The sequence below is a fragment of the Cordyceps javanica genome, chromosome 1 (assembly GCF_051103115.1).
Source record: "Cordyceps javanica chromosome 1, complete sequence".
In the NCBI taxonomy this organism is placed as follows: Eukaryota; Fungi; Ascomycota; class Sordariomycetes; order Hypocreales; family Cordycipitaceae; genus Cordyceps; species Cordyceps javanica.
The window spans coordinates 2225287-2244761 of NC_139295.1; the positions used below are offsets into that span (position 1 = coordinate 2225287).

At 58.2% G+C, this 19475-nt stretch overlaps 7 protein-coding genes across 7 annotated transcripts; 2 read left to right on the plus strand and 5 right to left on the minus strand.

Moving 5' to 3' along the window:
• Positions 1–569: 569 nt before the first annotated feature.
• V2A60_000674 (transcription factor domain-containing protein) lies at positions 570–3731 on the plus strand (the record flags this gene model as incomplete). The annotated part of the gene is made up of 8 exons (XM_083252042.1): positions 570–599; positions 784–1361; positions 1455–1643; positions 1749–1884; positions 1955–2406; positions 2479–3046; positions 3110–3219; positions 3275–3731. 8 exons carry the CDS (start codon positions 570–572, stop codon positions 3729–3731), a joined length of 2520 nt encoding a protein of 839 aa, XP_083108168.1.
• Positions 3732–4707: 976 nt separating this feature from the next.
• Positions 4708–4962, plus strand: V2A60_000675 (uncharacterized protein; the record flags this gene model as incomplete). Its single annotated transcript, XM_083252043.1, has 1 exon — positions 4708–4962. One exon carries the CDS (start codon positions 4708–4710, stop codon positions 4960–4962), a length of 255 nt encoding a protein of 84 aa, XP_083108169.1.
• Positions 4963–5220: 258 nt separating this feature from the next.
• V2A60_000676 (pyridoxal phosphate-dependent transferase) lies at positions 5221–7027 on the minus strand (the record flags this gene model as incomplete). Its single annotated transcript, XM_083252044.1, has 3 exons — positions 5221–5781; positions 5857–5978; positions 6097–7027. 3 exons carry the CDS (start codon positions 7025–7027, stop codon positions 5221–5223), a joined length of 1614 nt encoding a protein of 537 aa, XP_083108170.1.
• Positions 7028–8611: 1584 nt separating this feature from the next.
• On the minus strand, positions 8612–9430 carry V2A60_000677 (Zn(II)2Cys6 transcription factor domain-containing protein; the record flags this gene model as incomplete). The annotated part of the gene is made up of 2 exons (XM_083252045.1): positions 8612–9091; positions 9182–9430. The coding sequence occupies 2 exons, from the start codon at positions 9428–9430 to the stop codon at positions 8612–8614; spliced, it is 729 nt and encodes a 242-aa protein (XP_083108171.1).
• A 1994-nt stretch (positions 9431–11424) lies between these two features.
• On the minus strand, positions 11425–13365 carry V2A60_000678 (Zn(II)2Cys6 transcription factor domain-containing protein; the record flags this gene model as incomplete). Its single annotated transcript, XM_083252046.1, has 4 exons — positions 11425–12190; positions 12323–12767; positions 12912–13209; positions 13267–13365. 4 exons carry the CDS (start codon positions 13363–13365, stop codon positions 11425–11427), a joined length of 1608 nt encoding a protein of 535 aa, XP_083108172.1.
• Positions 13366–13883: 518 nt separating this feature from the next.
• V2A60_000679 (Zn(II)2Cys6 transcription factor domain-containing protein) lies at positions 13884–16061 on the minus strand (the record flags this gene model as incomplete). The annotated part of the gene is made up of 4 exons (XM_083252047.1): positions 13884–14658; positions 14786–15224; positions 15334–15641; positions 15841–16061. The coding sequence occupies 4 exons, from the start codon at positions 16059–16061 to the stop codon at positions 13884–13886; spliced, it is 1743 nt and encodes a 580-aa protein (XP_083108173.1).
• Positions 16062–16825: 764 nt separating this feature from the next.
• V2A60_000680 (Zn(II)2Cys6 transcription factor) lies at positions 16826–18893 on the minus strand (the record flags this gene model as incomplete). Its single annotated transcript, XM_083252048.1, has 4 exons — positions 16826–17564; positions 17673–18117; positions 18308–18585; positions 18727–18893. The coding sequence occupies 4 exons, from the start codon at positions 18891–18893 to the stop codon at positions 16826–16828; spliced, it is 1629 nt and encodes a 542-aa protein (XP_083108174.1).
• Between the last annotated feature and the right edge of the window lie 582 nt (positions 18894–19475).

Sequence of the window (19475 nt, forward strand, 5' to 3'; positions counted from 1 at the left end):
TTGACGGAGTTTTATAGAAGGGAAGAAGAAGTAGAAAAGGCCCTGTAGTAGGTAATGATTAGTGAATGCCGACTACTAGAGAGTCGCCGTCTCCTGCAAGTACAACTACAGTAGAAAAAGACTGCTGGGAACGGCAGACGTTGACTCGCGACTCGTTGAAATCATCATGCAAGGTAAGTATCATGGGCACACCCGCTCCCACTGTAGGTACCGAGCAGTTATGTTTTAATTTCAACGAGAGATAGGTAGAAGCAGATGGGCAGGTAGGTAAGTAGGTATGTACATGGCAAGGCAGCGCTGCAAGGACCTATTACAAGGTACACCTAGGAGGTACTCTACCTACCTACCTACTCTATTAGCTTCCACCATTGGCCTTGTCCGTCGATGCCGTCAGTCAGCTAGGAATGGCCTGCTTGCCTACCAACCTGGGCGGGCCGAAAAAGCCGTTTTGCATCTCAACCCCCCCGAACCTGTCTCTTGCTTCTTCTTTTACATCTTGCATCCCGATAATCTTGCTTTTGTTTTTTCCCGTCCTCCCTTTGCCGCCCTCTCCCTCCTCGTCGCTCACCATGGGCTGTCGAGTCTGTCGCGCGCGCAAGGTAAGCAGCTCCCCCAAGCAGTTTACATACAACAACAAACACAAACGGAAGAGCCTCCAAAACCTCGTCGCCCACAATGAAATCGTACCTACATTACACACCCATTATTACACGCAGACAACACACACACACACACACACACTGACGCGGCAAACCCTATTCGCCTCTCCCCCCCTTCTCACAGGTCAAGTGTGATGGCCGCCCCAACGGCTGCCGCAACTGCGAGCGTCTGCAGCTCGACTGCGTCGCCGACGATGGCACGCCCGTCGCCGCCTCCGCCTCGGCCGCCGCTGCCGCCGCCAAGCGCTCCTCTTCGGCCTCGGCCGTAGCCCTCAAGAAGATCCGCACCTACCGCTCCTGCAACGCCTGCCGCCTCTCAAAGACCAAGTGCGACGGCGACCGCCCCAAGTGCGGCCGCTGCGTCTCCAAAAAGGTCGACTGCGTCTACGACGGCGGCGCCGCGCCCCGCTGGACGCGTAACCTCGACCGTCCCTCCTCCCTCACCGCCGGCGCCGCCGGTACGGCTGCCGGTTCGGGTATGGGCACGGGTACGGGTACGGGTATGGGCCCGGATGCTGCCGCCGCCGAGGCCCTGCTCGCCGCCAACAGCGTCGAAAAGGAGCGCTCCTCCTTCCTGGCCGGCGAGAGGCGCTTGCCCCCGCGCCAGGACGACACGCCCGCCCACTCGGACGCTGGCGGAGACGGCTCGCAGAGCAGTCAAGAGGGAAAGCCAAGTGTATCGATTCCGGACGGGCAGTCTTGGTGCGTCTCTCTCTGTCTCTCTCTCCCCCCCTCTCTCTAGCCGACTCTACCTGTTCATGTGCCAGGCGTACGTGTATAGCTAACGTGATGTAGGCTCGTATCACCCAGTCTCCCCAGCGGCCGCAACTTGCGCCGTGTCGTTGAGCAGTACTTTTCCAACTTGCACCCCCTACGCTGCTTTGCCTTTGTTCACAAACCTACCTTTATGCGGCAGCTCGACAAGGGCCTGACCACTGATGATGAATCTGCGTTGCTGCACATTGTCTGCGCCCATGGAGCCAAGTAAGCATGCTTCCATGACACACACGCACACACACACACATACATATATATATAGATAAACACACAAAGAGGAGAAAAGCACCACAAGACGCTAACAACTCCTAGATTTCATGCTCTCTCCGTCGTGGGAAACCACGCCCGCGATACGAGCTTAATCTCGGTTGCTGGAAACCACTGGGCTAAGCGCGCTGAGTATCTACTCCTCGCCAACTTTGGCAAAATTTCCGTGCAGCGATTAATGGTGAGCCTGTCTGACGGAGAAGAAGAAGAAGAACCCGCCAAACTCTTGTAGCCTACGCTAACCCACACAGACTGCCATCCTACTACACGAGTTTCACTATCGCCACGGCGAGTACTCCCAGGCCTTGATGATGAGCGGTCTGGCTGTGCGCATGGCTCACGCTCTCAAAATCAACTCGGAGCATTCCCCTGACATCATGTGCTCCGATTCCGACGAAGCTGCCCCGTCCATAGTCTCCCGTGAGAGCCGCCGCCGACTCATGTGGGCCTGCTACGTCCTCGATGCCTGGGCCGGCAGCGGCATCGATCAGCTGACTCTGCTGCGTGAAAATGACATCAAGATCCAGCTGCCCTGCAACGAGAGAAATTTTGGTCTGCGAATAGCCTGCGTCACCGAAACTCTGGGCGTCGGCCACGTGCTGCAATTCCTGCCCCCGTCCGTGGTGCCGCGCCGACCAGCCGAGAACATGGGCATCATGGCCTACTACATTCGCATCGTGACTCTCTGGAAGAAGATTGTCAGGTACGTCGAGGGTCGGCAGACAAGTAAATGCGGTAAAAGAAAATGCAGTAAACGCTAATGTCGAATGGATAGATACGTCAACAAGCTAGACTCGCGTATTGATGCCAGCCCGCCACCCTGGCTGCCCGAGTCCGACTTTGCTGCTTTGGATGCCGATCTACGGCTATGGCGCAGGGAGCTTCCCGACTTTGTCGAGTATTCGGCCGAGACGATTTATGCCCGTCTAGACTCGAACCAGCTTGGCTCCTTGGTCCTCATCCACTGCACCTACCATCACAACTACTTGGAGCTGTACAAGCTATCCATGCCCGATCTCTTCAAGCTGTCGAAACCACTGTCGGTGCCGCCAGAACATCAGGAATTCTTCCAGGCAGCCCAGGCCAACTGCTACCACCATGCGCAGCAGATTGCCGACATCCTGGCCGAGGCTGCCGACCACGGCGCCAGGCTGCTCTCGGACAGCTTGCTACCGTACTTTGTCTACGACAGCAGCAGAGTCATGCTGTACTACGTGGCACGGCTCCTCGACCCCAACAGGCTCGACGCCCAAGACAAGGTGCGTGATGCGATCCACGCAGTGGAGAGCAACAATCGCGTCTTACGAATGATGGTGGCACTTTTCCCAATCGCGCAATCTCTGGTACGTCCCGCGCCTTGTTCACCCGATGACGAGAGGGGAAATCACCCCAGCTAACAGGACAAGTCCATCACAATCGAGAGATGGCTTTTTAAGCTGAAACAGGCGACTACCAGGGAGGACCTTTTGAACAGATTGCAGTCAGAGTCGCGAGCCGACATCCCGGGCGCAGTATTGTGAGTGAGCTGAAAAAATGGCGCAATAACGCACCCGCTAACCAAAGACCGCAAGGCCCAACAGTCCTCCCAGTAGCCCCCAAGACAACAGCGATCTGACGCTGCCGTCCATTTCACTGCACTCGCTCGCGCGGACAGGAGTCGGCGCCAGGCGGGCCGCCGACCGCTCGTCCGTGTCCACGCCAGGTATGAGCTGGAGCGCGCCGTCGGCGTCGCCTGCCAGCTCGACCTCGTGGGACCACATGAACGCCGCGCACCAGCTCGCGGGCCTGAGCCAGGACACGGTGCCGGTGCGGTCCGGTCTGCAGCACGAGCGCCCCGTGGCGATGCAGCAGCCGGTGCCGTCGCCGCGACGACCCGCGCCGGCGGCGCCCATGTACGAGGCGCTCGACCTCGACGACTTGCAAAACTTTCTCTCCTGGGACATGTACGGCATCCGAGACATGGGCGACCCCATCACCGACGAGGTGGCAGACGACCTGACGATGCAGGCATGGGCTGGCGCCATTTGATTGCCGAGTGCGCCATTGTCGTGCTCGAGAATGGCGACGACGGGCCGGCCGATGGCACCATTCTGCCAAGTGGAGATCCAGCAAAGTGGCCGATTGGCCGCGGAGGAGGAGCGGGCCTGCGGGCCCTCGCGGCGGGTCATCGCCGGCAAACGGGGTCTCTGAAGTTTTGTTGCATGGATGGATGTTTTATTTTCAATGGTTGATGTGGAAGAAGACACAGCAGAGTTGTCGGTGCCATCCTTTTTTTTTTCATGACTGCCGGTAACGAATTTGCTATGGTGATGACAATGGGGGCATCAACGTCGGTCAGAAGGTGCAGTGGGCATTATATGTGACAGTATGTCACATTTCTGGTCGAGTTGTAATGGGGGACGTGGCGTTTTGGGCGTTTTCTGGTTCTTTTATTTTATTTTTTTCTCATGCGACCGTTCTTCTCCTCATCCTCTCAAATTTGATACCAAGTTGTGATGGGCATCAGGGAACATGGGCGCAATGAGCTCCAGAGTGCGCATCAATGGACGTGAGATTAGCGTAGATTCGGGCTTAGGGGATGATGTTCAATTCAGAATTTTCTTTCCTTTTCTTTTCTTTTCTTCCTTTCTTTTTTTTCTCTTTTTTTTTGCAAAGTTTTGTACATTTTGCTGCAACCTTTTTGTTTCCTACCGTCGCATGTTCAAGTATCTCTGTAGTCGACCGTCTCTGAGCCGATTGGGTGGGGGTTCGGAAGTAGCCCCACAAAAACTTTTTATCTCTTGGTATCAACTTTTTTTTTTCTTCATTCTCCGCCTCACCTTGGAGAGACCATCCTTGACCCAGCGACCAACAAAGCTCGATAACCCCACGCGCGAGACGACCCTTTGAAGCCAATAAAAAAGCCGAAGAGAAAAGAAAAGAAAAGAAAAGAAAAGAAAAGAAAAGAAAAGAAAAGAAAAGAAAAGAAAAGGGAAACAGACAGAAAGCCGCAGCGAAAAAAAAAATGGCCCAGGGAAACATCAAAGTCTCGGGCAAGCCCAAGGCGGCCAAGGCCGTGCACTCGAAGCGTCAGGCCTCCAAGATCACAAAGGCCGGCAGCAAGCAGTCCAAGGACAAGGTCAACAAAAAGTTCACATCGGGCCTCACGGCAAAGACGGAGGCGCTGCTCGGCGAGCGCGCCGGACATCTCGAGCTCATCGGCAAGGGGAAAAAGGGCAAGAAGCTGACGCAAAAGGGCGGCTCCAAGAAGTTTGGCTAAGCCGCCATTTTTCGTCGCCTTGGGTTCTTGCTTTTCTTTTTTTTCCGAGGAGTTTTTTCTCTTCTTCTTTTTGCTTCTGCATGAGCATGGCGTTTTTTTGGGCATCCTCTTTCTATTTTAACGACTCGCTATTTTGTTCCTCCCGTCGCCCGCGGTTATGGCTCCTTTTTCTTTCCCTTTTCTTTTCTTTAATATGCGAATCGCCTCCTCCATTACTTACCGCCTCCCTCACCAATCTTGATCCGTTTTCTTCTTCTCTCAGCACTTGCCAAGGTCGAACTCACGCCCTTCCGCAACACTAGTCAAAATCTCCCGCACGGCCGCTGCGTCCCGCTCGACATTGACACGCCAGTTGGACACGGCGATGCGCACCGCCTTGCGGCCCTGCCACGTCGTGCCGCTGACATACAGCTGGCGGGTGTCGTTGATCCTGGCCACCAGCGTCTCGTTGAGAGCCGCGTCCTTGGCACGGAACAGCACCGACATGAAAATTTCTTCTGCCTGCTGCTGCTGCTGCTGCTCCCCTTCCGGCAGCAGCTCATAATGCGGCGAGGTGCGCAGGAACGCGGCAATGGCGCGGGACAGCTGCGCCATGGTGCCGAGCATGGCGGCGAGGCCGGGCCGGCCCTCGGAGAGGAGCACGGCGTACACGGGCAGCGCGCGGAAGCGGCGCGAGTTCTCGAGGCCTACATTGAGCGGCGACGGGATGGTGGTGGCGGCACCGGGGGGACCCGACGACAGGTACGACGCGTTGGGGTTGCTGAAGACGGCTTCCATGATGGCGGGGGACTTGCAGAAGAACATGCCGCAGTCGTAGGGCTAGCGCGGGGGAAATTAGATGATAGGGAACTACATGAGTCATAGGAAGTGCAAGGGGAGGCTGGGAATGCATACCACATTGAGAAGTTTATGCCCGTCAATCGTGATGCTGTCGGCGAGCTGAATGCCCTCGACACGCTCGTGTAGGAGCCTGTACTCGTCCGTCTGCTCCAGCGCTCGCGCGAAGACGCCAAACGCTTGTTTACGCACACACATTAGCGATCTCCCCTTTCTTCTCCCTCTGTCACTCTCTCTATTATGCCGTCGAAACCGTAGCACACTTTTCAAACAAGAGGAAGAAAAACGGTCACTCACCTCCGTCCACGTGGACCCAGGCGCCGTACCGGTCCGCCAGCGCCCTCACCCGGCGCCACTCGTCGACGCCGCGCAGCGCGTACCGGCCCGTGTTGACCTCGCCGGCGCTGACGGCCAGGATGGTGGCCACGCCGGGCCGGCGCATCGCCGCCTCGGCCGCGTCCAGGTCGAGCCGCCACGGCTCCGCCTCAGACAGCCGCAGGTCCCGCACCGACGCCCGGCCCAGCCCCACGACGCTCGCCGCCTTGCCCAGCGAGCTGTGGCCCATGCTCGTCAGCACCTGCACCTCCGTCACGCCCGCGGCGGCGGCCGCCGCCAGCAGGCCGAGCTCCCCGACCGCTGCTGTGACACACTCGCCGCCGACGCCGACGCCGCTCTCACCCGCCGCCGCCGCGGCGAGCTTGCGGCTCATGACGTGCTCGCGGCCGCACGCCAGGCCCAAAACGTTGCTGGCTGTCGCGCCAGTGGTAAAGGTCCGGCCCTTCCAGCCGTGGGTCGTTGTCGTCGTGCCGCCGCCGCAGACGTCGGCGTCGAGGCGCAGCGCGCGCGCGAGCATCTCCAGCGCGGCGTCCTCGACGGCCGTCGCGACCGTCTGCGCGGGCAGGTGCACCTGCACGTTCTGGTCGAGCGCGGAGACGACGTTGTCGGCCCACTCGGCGAGCGGGAGGGTGCCGCCAGTGATGAAGCCAAAGTAGCGGGGGGACGCGTTCTGGCCCGTCAGCGCGGGCACGATGTCGCGCGCAATGTGCGCGGCGACCGCCGACGGCGACGTGCCGGCCAGGTACGACACCGAGGACGGGTCCGGCAGGGACGCCTCGGCGGCCCGGATCGTGGCCGGCGCGGGGAGCGTCGGCGGCACCGGCGCGCTGGAGGGAGAGTGCCGCTGGGCAAAGCGCTTCTCCTGCGCAGCAATGTCCAGCAGGTTATCCATGTCTTGTGTTTTTTTCGTTTTGCCTTTGGATGTTCTTGTTTTGGGCGGAGCTAGAGGGGAAAGGGAGGGAAAGGTGAAGAGAGCAGGGCTGAACTTCTTGTATGCCCCCCCGCCTTCTCTCTCTGCGCCTTACGGCTTACATTGAGGGTCCCGATGAACCCCACTGCGGTATAGCGGCCCGGCTAGAGCGGCAAAGCGGATGCCGAATGAGATTCGAGAATGAATAATGGGCAATTGCATCTGACAACTGCTGCCTTGACATGTAGCGTGTGAGAAAATAAATCAATGTGAAAATGTGTCTATGATTGTTGACGGTGCGATGCGTAACTGTGGCGCGTTAGTTTTGGCGACTTCCCGTGTAAAATGATGATGTAAGGCGAATTAGACAATTCTCGAGGGCCGATACTCGGAAAACACACTTCTTCCGTACAAAGTGGCGTCCTTTAAGTTACGTGTGCTCATGTGCCGCGGTAGCCGGCAGCTTCTCGGGGATGGCCTCAAACATGTAGACTGGACGGCTTTTCGCGGCAACACGCACACCTCGCTCCGCTGTGGTGCTACATGGTCATTAGCGATTCAGTGTCCAGCCGCAGACGCGGCGCTAATGTTGTAGATGGACGAGCTAGCGTCCAAGAACCACGGCTTCGGTCAGAGTGGTGCGTGAGCGTTCCTTGCGCATGGCTGTGCAATGCCAGCTTTGCAGGGAAGCAAGGTAGCCCGCAGGAGCCTACATTCAAGCTGGCACGAGTCTCGGAAGATGAAGATCAGCCTGGCCAGTACTGTGAGCCAGGACGTGGTCAGGTGCTACGACCTACATAGCACCACACGACATCGATTGGCTGGTGCGAAATTTACTGACCTCTGATTGGCATCTTCTGGAAGATGCTAAAAGTCTTCGTAAGCCCCTTTCTTTGATTTGTAAAGTAAGGTAGCATTGGAGTCTTGATGTAATGATGTGGTGTTGGCTACCTTGATCCTTCCTACTGTAGCCTCGGCCATCATCTCCGCTGAGGCTAGCCAGCTCACAGCCGTCTTCCCTTGCTGAAATTAATGTCAGAATTCTTATAAATGACACCTACTCACACTCTACCCGCTGGAGTTTCGCGGGCCTGTAGTCTCAGTAGCCTTGAGCACCATCCATCAATGCCTCTACGCATCCACCGATTTCCCAGCTTCTACATCACCATTCGGGCTATTGACAGCTCTCACCTCTCGATCGCCGTCGAGAGCGTGCAAGCTACAGTTTCTTGAGCATTGCTTCAACCAGAAGAGTGGCGCGCCGATACGCACGCAAGGCAAGAAACATCCCGACGGAGGGCTCATCCACTCTCGCGTCCGCCGCATGAGGCTCGCTATCATGTCACCGCCAAAAGTATATAGTATGGGAGAAGTAAATGGGGAGACTGATTCATAATCTGGCCAAGAACAAGACTGCTAGAGAGTATATACATGGCTCACACTTGTTATCGTGTGATATTAGATTGCAGTCGATCGTCCGGGTGAGTACTGGTTGGGGCAAGGATAGCAAGGTAACTTCGTGTGTCATCGCGAGACAGCCCAACCGTGCCAAAGTTGGCGGGCGAGTCAGAAACCGGTGGGCAGCCGGCTCCAGGCCCTCGACCACTGACCGATCCAGTATTCATCGATGGGCTCGGTCATGCTGTCGAGAGGAGCAAAGTCGGTGGCGGGCTGACAAGGCACCGGCCAGAACCAATTCAGATCCGTGCCTGGCTGGCCTGCTATATCAAGCGGGATATCTGGTGTCTTTGGCCTCGGCACGACGTCCTCGCTGCCCGCCCTCGACGGCGAGTCGGAGCCGTCACGCTGCCGGGTGGTTTGCTTTGCCACGCTACTCTTGATGGTCAAGAGTATCGTCTCCGTGTCGGCCTCGTCCTTGAGGTGGGAGACGACCCGCGCAAGCTCGGTCGGCGGGAGCTGCCCGAGCATATGCACGACGGCGGGCACCGATTCCCTCGAGGCCTTGGAGGCATGCGTGGTGTCGCGGTAGGAGCACTTTAGCGCCTTGGTCTCGCAGGAAGAACAGGCCGGGCGCTGGCCCTCGCACTGTCGCGTTGGAGTTGGTTAGCGCAGCCAGGGTTGGAGAGGCAGGCAAAGGGAAGAAGAGGGGGGGGGGTCAGGCATTCAGTATCGTACTCTGATCTTCTTTAGGCGGCAATGATGGCAGGCAGTCACGGTAGGGCGTCGCCTCTTCACCGTGGGATACTCTGGGAGGCGTTCGTGCCCGCGAGTCGCCTTGGGCTGGAGAGGCCGTGACGGTTGGGCGCTGCTGTCCAACATTGCTGCTGGGCCGGGAGCACGGCGGGCGGCTGTCTCTTCACTGGGAGAGCTGGGGTTGACGCTAGTGTTGTCCGTGTCTCCTTGCACCCGTCGTATAATAGCCATGGTTGGACATTAATAGCAAGGAGAGCAACCGGCGTCCATTCCCACTGCAACGGCACGGGAGAAGGTGTGCAGGACCAGCCAGCCCTGATTCGATTCGATCCACCAATAGGAGGCACAACAGGAAATCGGGGGTCGCCCCGAACATTCCGTCCAATAGGAGCGTCACGGTGCATCGGGGCTAATTGACATGACATCCGTCAGCCCCAGCGCAGTATCATGGGGAAGGGAAGGGAAGGGGGAGGGGGGCCGGGCCAAATTTTGCGGCTGACCGAACGAATGAGCCCATGTCAGTCTGGCACAGACCGCTGGCGGCCACGGCATTTTCGCAATCTCTTCTCGTATACAGTGAGGCGCTCTGGAAAAGCGGTCAATTTGATCCATTGAGCTTCCAACGCAAATTCAGTCTCTTCTTCTACCGGATTGGGCCACCCACACGCTTCTATAAGGCTACTCTCGGGCATGCCCAGTGACTGTTTCCAGCTTCAACCGACGGGCGCTAGTTCCCTGCTGATCGCTCCCTTTTCTTCGTAGCCCGGCTTACGCTCTCCGCCTTGTCTCGCCAAGTCCGGAGGCAGACTGTCCATTATAATGACATGGCCACTCATAGAGGCAGTAGCGGTCCGTGAAAGTTGGCCGCTGTCACTATGCGAGATTTTCTACTCCATAATGGGGTTTGAGGGTTTTGACCTAGGTGATGAGACCTCCCCAAGTATAAGACATTTTAAGAGTGAAGAAGCAAGTGGAGTTTGGTGACAGTCTCGGGTCGATTTATGACACTAAATCATCCACTAGTTGCGGGAAACGGCGGCGCGGGTACTCGATTGCTATAATTAGTGCAACGTTTAAATCCCCGTGAACTCTAATTATTCCGTTCCTGATAGTACTGCATGGCTTGTGGATTCGTCGCGCGCATCTCCAAAGATCTATGACGAAGGGGCGCTTGTATCCCACGATGCGCCTTTACAGTCTCCGTACAGCGTAAAATTTCCCACACCGCTCGCACACAAATGCCTCCCGTGCGCTGCAAGAATGGACCTTGCACAATTCAAGGCTCCTCTCTTTGCGTCCGATATGGCCGCGCGGGGGATACTGCGACCGCAAACCTGAGCGCGTGTCCTAACGACCAAGGCGCGCCTACGACCGTCGCATACGAGCGCTGCCGCCGGAGTATATGAAAAGCAAGTAGTCCAGCTTATCTCGCGTCGACACCAGAGTAGCTACAAAAGTCTTACTCGACTTCGCTACACAATTGCGTCTACCATAGAATCATGATCCGGGTTTGACATCTTACGCCCCATCACTTTCCGAGCTGAAGCTGCCTTTCAGTTCGCAAACTATGAAATCTCTGGTCCGATTGTGTGTTCGAGCCGTACTTGGGTCAACTAACTGCCGACACGGCTCCAAGAAGCTCAGCACGCTCCTCCCAGCCTCTACCACTCATGGCAATTACCAGCGTCAACACCGACGGCCTGTCCAGCGCGCAGGCTGAGGAAAGCCGCAGCACCCAGATCTTGGGGGCCAAAGACCTCGGCGATTAGGGCATGAACCATATTTCTTCTGCCCTCTTCTTTCTGGTCCAAGCCGACATGAAATCCGACGACCAGTAGCATTTCATCACTCTGTGGGATGATGTTTGCGACTGCAAGACGCTGGCGTAACGAGCACATACATTGACGCAGGATCCAATTGCGAAGCTGGCCGAAATCCCAGAGTATAGGCAGCCCAGTAATATAATCCATGAGTATGAAAATTTGGCTGTGTGTAAGAGGGACTCGTCCTATACAGCATGTTACGGACTCGATGTCGAATATTTTGGCATTCCTTTCTTCTTTTTTTTTTTCAAGTCTCCAAGAGTTTTCCAGTTAGACATTAGTCTATGATACAGTCTCACAACCCTTTGTCAATCGCATTTCTCTCAGCTATCCAACCGGACTACCAACTACAAGAACGCTGTACCAGCACGACGGCTCGAGTTTGGGCGCCGAGGCCGTCTTTCAAACAGCGGACGGGATCGGCTCATCGAAGCAGTCCTCCCAGCCCGTCTTGCCCGAGAGCCAAAAGACGCGCAGCTTCTCCAGCGCGGTGATGGACGAGTTCGAAACGTCGGGCATCCTCCAGATCGCCAGCAGACACCTGTCGACAAAGACCCTGTTGGCGGCGTGGTCGTCTGCGACGGCGACGCCCACCACGGTCAGTGGCCACGCGAGCCACATCTTGCGCGTGATGGTCGCCCAGCCCTCGCGCAGCATCTGCAGCAGCTCGTCGCGGTGGCCGCGGCGCAGGCCCTCGTACACGCCGCCGCCGCCGCCGCCGCCGCCGGGGACGGCCGGGTACCGGCGCCTCGCCTCTGCGGTTGACCCGGCCCAGGCGCTCACCGCCGAGGGGGGCAGCGTCAGTATGCCGTACAGTCGGATGGCGACGGCGTAGATGGGCGCCAGGCTGCGCGCCTTGTCCTGCAGCGCCTCGCTCTTGTCGCCGTACTGGTCCCTGACCCACCCGTCCAGGTCGGCATTCCACAGCATGTCCAAGATTGCCTTGACCTTGGCATCGACGACGGCGTGCTCCGGAGGGGATCTGGGCCCGGCGAGGGCGACTCGCAGCCTCGTGATGCGCACCCTGGCGAGGTGGAACTCGACCGGGCAGGGCTCGACCTTGCTCGGGTCAAAGTCGATCAGCGTCCGAATCTCCTCGTCGGTAAAGTCGTCGGTGCCCTTGATCTGCTGGTCAGCCGGGCAGTGCGTGTTGATTTGCATCGTAAAGCTGCGAGGGGTCGGTGCACGCACCCAGTGGTTAGCATTCGCGAAGCCTTGAGCCTTTTCAATATCCTGCGTCGCGACCACACACACACACACACACACACACACACACACACACACACACAAGTGTACGTACGCCAATATGGGAGACAGGCGGGACTTTTCCGGCTTGGGCAGCGCCATTATGGCCGAGGCGCCCCCGCGGTGCTCGACGTAGGCCAGGAAGCCGCGCAGGTGCGCGGTCCAGAGGAAGAGCGCCGCCTTGAGGTCGGAGATGAGCAGCTGCAGGATGGCCAGCGTGGCGGGCGCCGCCTCGCCGGCGTAGCGCGCGTCGTCGCGCAGCAGCTGGTTCACGGTGCGGATGTTGTCCACGACGCTCCGGTGGTAGCCCGCCCACGACGCCGCAAAGGCCGGGTCGTCGCCGGGCCGGAGGACGCGGCCCCGCGCCTTGGACGCCCGCTCGAGCTGGTCGCTGATGACGTTGGCGTACAGGATGTGTCGCGGGAAGTTCTTGTCCTTGAGGTCGTCCGGCCCGAGCCTGCGCGCCTCGGGCGAGAGATCTGGCTCGACGACTTGGAAGACTGCGCGCACCGAGAGCAAACAAGTGCCCCTCCCCTCTTATTGTCAGCGTTTTTCTTTTTCTTTTTCTTTTACGAATGAATTTGAGTTTCCAGTGACAAGGGGGGGGGGGGGGGGGGGGGGGGGGGGGGGGCGGATTCACGCACAGTAGCGTATTGTCTCTTGAAACTCCCAGTCCATGGGCTCAATCTCGGGAGAGACCACGCGCGGCCGGATATCTCGCTTCTGCTCGGCGCCGGCATCGCGACGGTTGATGGGTGCAGCTGGGTCGGGCACCGTGTACCCTCGGCAGACGATGCGGCTCACTGTGCAGCGCCTGCATTCTGGTCTTGCCTCGTCGCACTTGATTCGACGCGCGCTGGATCCGGTTGGTTCCGGTCTCTTGTCAGGAAGCGTATCTTTTTCAAAAGTGCACCCCCGCGCGTGCAAGGGAAGATCCCGATCCTACCGGCATGTGAGACACCCTGTCCGGGCTCGCGGAGCCCACCTCCGCTGTCGCGCCTCTCCGGTGACGGTGCGGCCGAGGGGGGCCTCGGGGCTGCTCGAACTCCTGCCGTGATCCGTCGTCTCGGGATCCTCGAGCACAAATGTTAATACCATGCTTTGCCTTTCTTCTTTCTTCTTCTTGCCGGTGAAAAGCCGGACTGCGCGAAACGGCGAGGCGACGCGATGATGTATCAAGCTATGTATCAAGCTATGTATCGAAAGGTACAGGACGAGCGGGGAAAGCTCCCCCCCCCCTTCGGTAGGCCGGTGAGGCTAATCAGGACCGGGCGTTTTTCGGGCGGGATGCGTGATTGGGGGCTGGTGGCCAAGCGCAAGGCTGAAATTAACCTAAAAATCGGGCGAGTAGCTCGTCGGATAATTTGTTGCTTTATTAAACAGCTCTCTCCGTAGATGAGGGTTCCGGTCCACAGAGCTTCGCTCACTGTGTACGGTAGTTGAAATTTGCGCGTCAGAATGTATACGTGGCTGTCTCTCGCTCGCCTAAAAGGAAAGAAAAAAAGACAACTTTTTCTGCTGCTCTATGCAAATGTATAACAGAAGCTTGAATCCAAAAGGCCCCCCCTTTCGCCCAGCTGAAATAAGAAAAAAGAAAATCATCAAACCCAGTCTCTTTAAGCAATGCATGCGATTGGTGTGTCAAAACAGTCCTCCCATCCCGTCTTGCCCGAGTTCCAAAACGGGCGCAGCTTTTGGATCGCGAGGATGAAGCAGGCCGACGTGTTTGGCAGCCTCCATATTGACAAGAGCGACCTCTCGACAAAATTCTGGTCCTCGGGGGAGCCGCCGGCCAGGGCGACGCCGGCGACGATGAGCGGCCAGCACAGCGAGGTGGTGTGGCTGAGGCGGCCCCAGAACCGCCGCACGAGCGCCAGCAGCGCCCGGCCCTGCGAGATCCGGAGCGCGTCGTGCCGTTCCAGGTCCGACGCGGAGGAGCCGCCCCCGGCCCGCATCGACGCGACGACGGCCGAGGGCGGGAGCGTCATGATGCCGTACAGCCGGACGGCGACGGCAAAGATGCGCCCGACGGCCGCGACCGCGTCCATCGTGTCCCCAAACTCGGGCTTGTCCGCCCAGTCCTGCGCGCTGAAGCGGGCTATCGAGTCAAAGATGCGTCGCACGCGTCGCTCAATGACGACGGTGGCCGCGGCCGCCTCCCCCTTTCCGCCGCGGTCGCCGTGTTTCGGGCCGCCCGGCCCCGCCGCCGCTGCCGCCAGCGTCGCCCGCAGCCTGGAGATGTGGACCATGGCGAGGTACAGCTCGGTCGGGCACTGCATGGAGGTGCTGTAGGCGGCGTTGAGGACCGATGCCAGCTGCTGGTCCGTGTAGTCGTCGAAGCCGTGGATTTGGTTCCGCGCGGGGCTGGTTGTGTTTACGTTGATGGCGACGCTATCAAAATTTTGACACGAGCGAGTCAGCCAAAGGGGAAAAAGAAAAGAGACACGAGGTCCAGCCAGACACGCCGTCGAGAAAAAAACAACAACGCCAGACTTTGTTTACCAGATTTCAAACTTACGATAATACGTGATTGAGGCAATAGAATGGGGGCTCGGGCTGTCGGAGGACGGCCGCGATGCCGCCGCGGTGCCGGACGTAGTTGAAGAAGCCGCGGATGTGCGCCTGCCACTGGGAGCGCTCGACGTAGAGGTCCAGCACGAGCAGCTGGTCGATGCCGTAAAAGACGCGCCAGGCGTGGCCGGCGCCGGGGTCCTGGAGGTGGCGGTTGACGACGGCGATGCTGGAGCCCAGGTAGCGGTAGTAGCTGGCCCAGACGCCGGCAAAGGCCGGGTAGCGGCCCGGCGGGATCAGGGCGCCGCGGGCCTTGGAGGCGCGCGAGATCTGGTCCCCGATGACCTGCGAGATGAAGCGCGAGAAGTGGAACGTCTTGGAGTGGAAGTCGGGGTGGCCGCCTCTGCGGACCTCGGCGGTGCGACCCGGCACGACCACTTCAAAGTCTAGCATCGCAACGAGATCAGCTTTTTTACTTTCCGGAAAAAAGAGACGAAGAGTCAACCAGAAAAAACGAGAAAGCTCCAAGAGGAAAAGGAGAAAAGATGGACGTACAATAGCGTATCCCCTCCTGCATGTCCCAATCTGGAGGCTCGGCCTCGATATGAAGGTGATGCCTTTGAGCACTGCCAAAGGCCTGCAAAGCGGTCGTCTGGCCGTGCTGCTGCTGCTGCTGCTGCTGCGGCGGCGGCGGCGGCGTGTCCGGTGGCGTCTGAAGCGAGGCGCGACGACCGTTGTCCGATGAGCTTTTGCGCGGGCTGGCCTTTTCGGACGGCGGCATTTGATAGCCGCGGCAGGTGAGGCGGCCCAGTATGCAGCGGCGGCAGACTGGTCTCTCCTCGTCGCACTTGACGCGGCGGGTTCTAGAACAGTGTTTCGTGTTGGCATTAGATGGGATGGCATGTTTTTTTTCCAGAGATGGAAGGGAAACGAAAAGGCCAAGAAGAAGAAGAAAAATTGAAGAAAGAAAGAGAGAGAGAGAGAGAGAGATGGGAACAGAAGTAAAGATGTAAAAGAACAACAACGAAACAAAGGGAAAAAAAACTGAAATTGTACACGTACCGACATGTAAGGCAACCCGTCCTCGCTCGCGGCGTCCATCGCCGACGCCGCACCCCTCCGGTCTGGGTCCGACCCAGAGGCGCCGCCTCATCGGGACCAGCACCGCCGCCGCCTCGGCTGCTTCTGCCGCCGTCCCCGCCGCCGCCGGTGTCGCTCAGCGTCAGGGTGGTGGTGCTGCTGCTGCCCTGCGGAGAAAAGTCGAGCAAGATTTGATAGGCCATTTAGGGAAGGGGGGGTTTTCTGATGCCTCTGGGGAGGAGGAAGAGGAGGAGGAGGACAAACGTTGCCCCCTTTGAAGGGATCGAGGTCGAGGAAGCAGGCGGGCTTTTGCTTATGGAGGGGAGGGGGGGGGTATGAAAGACAGGCTTTTGGTGGTGGCGGTCGCGCAAGGCTGTAGGTACGGGGGGGGGGGAGGTTGCTTGGCGCCTTAATAAGTGCTGCCCTCCCGTGGTGTGGTGTGGCTGGATGGGATAGTCTCTTCTACTCTCGACTAGCACCAATTTTTTTTTCTTTTTTTCTTTTTCTTTTTCTTGGTTGAATTTGATCGACGCAGCTCTGTCTTGAAACGGGACGGGAAATCTGCAGCAAGTCCCGCTACTTGGGGGAGGGCGATGGTGTGAGAAACAGAGAGAGAGAGTGTGTGTGTGCGCGTGTGGTTTTGCTTTCAATCGGCTGCAAGAATGCAGTGTGTCATGTGAATCAAAATCTACCTTGTTGGATGCGAATGGACCGGGTTCGATTTCGAAAATGTGTACTTGTGTATTTGTTTGTGTATCTGTTTGTGTACATTGTAGCCTTTGTACAGATTGGCTATTTATCCGGGCTTGCTGAAGCCATGAATGATGGCATGAGTGATGGCATGGATGATATATATACAGTAAAGGAACGCCACCCTTTGAGAAGAAATATACTTGTGCGTCCTTTACGGAATGGCCTTCTTTCTCTCTCTTCTTTCTTTGCCTTTTTTTGGAGCTTTTGTCGTTGCCTACGCAAGCGGCGGTACTGGCTCATCAAAACAGTCGTCCCAGGCCGTTTTCCCCGAGGCCCAAAAGGCGCGCAGCTTCTCCAGGCACAGGATAGGGCCGCACCGCGCGAGCCGGCTCGTCCACATGTCGAGAAGCGTCTCGGCAATGAAGCGACGGTCCTGGGCGTACGAGCCGCCAGGACCGGCGCCGGGGCCGGCCAGCGAGACCCCGGCCACCGTGACGGGCCAGGAGAGAGCGAGCACCTTTTTAAAGGTGCCCCGGAACGGGTAGAGCAGGCCGAGCAGCTCGCGCCGGTGCGACACGCGCACGCTCTCGTACATGGACAGGTCGGGCAGGCGCGGGTAGCCGCACGCGAGCGCCCAGGACACGGTGGCTGACGGCGGCAGCGAGAGGATGCCGTAGAGGCGCACCGCCACCTGGAAGATGCGTCCCAGGGTGGACACGGTGGCGGCCACCTCGAAAGTGATGGTCTTGGCCCAGGCCTCGTGGTCGAAGGCGCTAATCTTGCGGAAAAGCTCTCGCACCGAGGCGTTGGCGACCGACTTGGGGCACCGGCCCTGGGCGATGCGGCCGCGCAGTTGCGTCAGGTTCTTGAGGGCCACGAGCAGCGCCGGCGGGCAGGGCAGGTCGGGGTTCAGGTCGAGAGCGGAAAGAAACTCGACATCTTGGTCGGTATAGGCGTCGAATCCGGGCACTTGTTTGCTCGCCGGGCTCGTTGTGTTGGCGGCAACGGCAACGCTGGCCAGGGGGGCGGTTGAACAGGTTAGCTTCCTTTGGAAGGATGGTGCAGATGAGAGGCGGCAATACGCACAACAGAGAAGAAGAAACGAAAAAAAAAAGACATACATTAATATCGACCACTGCGTATTGTTCAAATGTGCGTTGTTGAGCCGCAAGAGTTCCCGGACCCCGCCCATGTGTTGTATCATGGCAATGTAGCCGAGGAGGTGCGGACGCCATGTCGACGCGTCGACAATCAGGTCAAAGTGCAGCAAGGTGCAGATGCGGCGAAGGATGGCCTGGTTGCTTCTTGCCTGGCTATTGTCCGCGATGCCCTTGTTGACAAAGTCGAGTATGTGAAGCATGTGGCGCGAGTGGCTGGCCCAGGCGCCGTCGACGCAAGGCTCCTCGGCGGCGCGGAGCAGCTTGCCGCGGGCCTTGGAGGCGTCGGCGATGCGATGGCTGCTGACGTCGAGGAGGAAGATGGGGCGGTTGGGGCCGTGGCAAGGCGGCGGGCCGATGAAGGGAGTCATCAATTGCTCCTCGCAGCATGGCATGACATAGGCGCAATCTGTTTTTTTGTGTTTGTGTGAGTGAGTGAGTGAGCGCGTGTGTGTGTGTGCGTAGTCAGTATGAATTGCCATGGAGTTTCCTATTCTCCATAGTCTTGGCACGCCCGAGAAGACGGATGACAAAAGAACGGCAGGTAACAAAGACAAAATGACGACACAAAGATGGAGACGAGAGCGGCAGCGACATACAGTATCGGAGACCTTCCATGCACTCCCAATCAGGCGGCTCCGGCTCGAGGAGGCGACGGCGACGGCGAGCAGCATCGGCCTCCCGGACCAGGTCCGTGACGCGCCAATCGGTTTCTCGGATCAAATTCCTGTCCTCAGCGGTCGGGACGGTGGCCGGACTGCTGCTGCTGCTGCTGCTGCTGCTACTGGTACCGAAATCGTAGCCGCGACATTCGCGACGGCCGTTGACGCAGCGGTTGCAGACGGGTTTTGTCTCGTCGCATTTGACGTGGCGAACGCTGTAAAGAAAAAGAAACGGTGCATTTGCGTCAGCGAAAAAACAACGAGCCAAGAAATTCCAATGGGTATGTTCTTTTCTTCTTTCTTCTTCCCACGCCACTAAGCTCACGTATATTTATTTCCCCTGGAGGTATACGAACCGGCAAGTGAGGCAGCCCGTCCTGCCTCTGGTGGCCCATCGTTTCTGACGGATGGTGCCCTTTTTTGTCAGCTCGGTGCCGACGCCGTCACCGAGACCACCGCCATCGTTGCTGCTGGAGTCGCCACCGCCTACGCTGTGGTCGCTGTGCTCGCTATGGGGTGACATGAAGGCATCGAGAGTACGAGAGCCCGATACGGGGGAAAGGGCGGGCGCAAACGACGGACAGCTACGCCTCCTCCTTTGCCTTTGCCGTCGTCGCCGTCGTTGTTGTCGTCGTCGTTGTCGTCGTGTTTTAGCTTTTTGGTCTTGGTGACTTTGTCCAGAGTACAATGGCGGGGAGAGGTGGAATCTAGATTAAATTATAAAGAGGGCCGAACTGACATTTTGGGGGGGGGGATGGAGACTGGTCTGACAGGCAGACAGTCGGACAGGGTGTGCCAAGAAGGGAGGGAGGGGCGGCGATCGTTTTTGCTCATCAGCGAATCGCGCAGTGCTTAAAGCTTATAGGTGCTCGGCACCTGCTGAGAGTCAGTACTACCTAGGTAGGTAAGGTACTTACCTACTGGGGCAATGGGGGTACTATAGTACTCAGCAGGTACCTACTAACTTGCCTACCAACTGAACATCTAGGTGCCTGATCAAGGTACTGAGGTAGTACGGATACTTTTGGTAGGGCTAGTCAGGCAGGCTGACAGGTAGCATGCCAGGCTGGTTTGCGCCACCTCGTGCAGTGATATCGGTGCATGT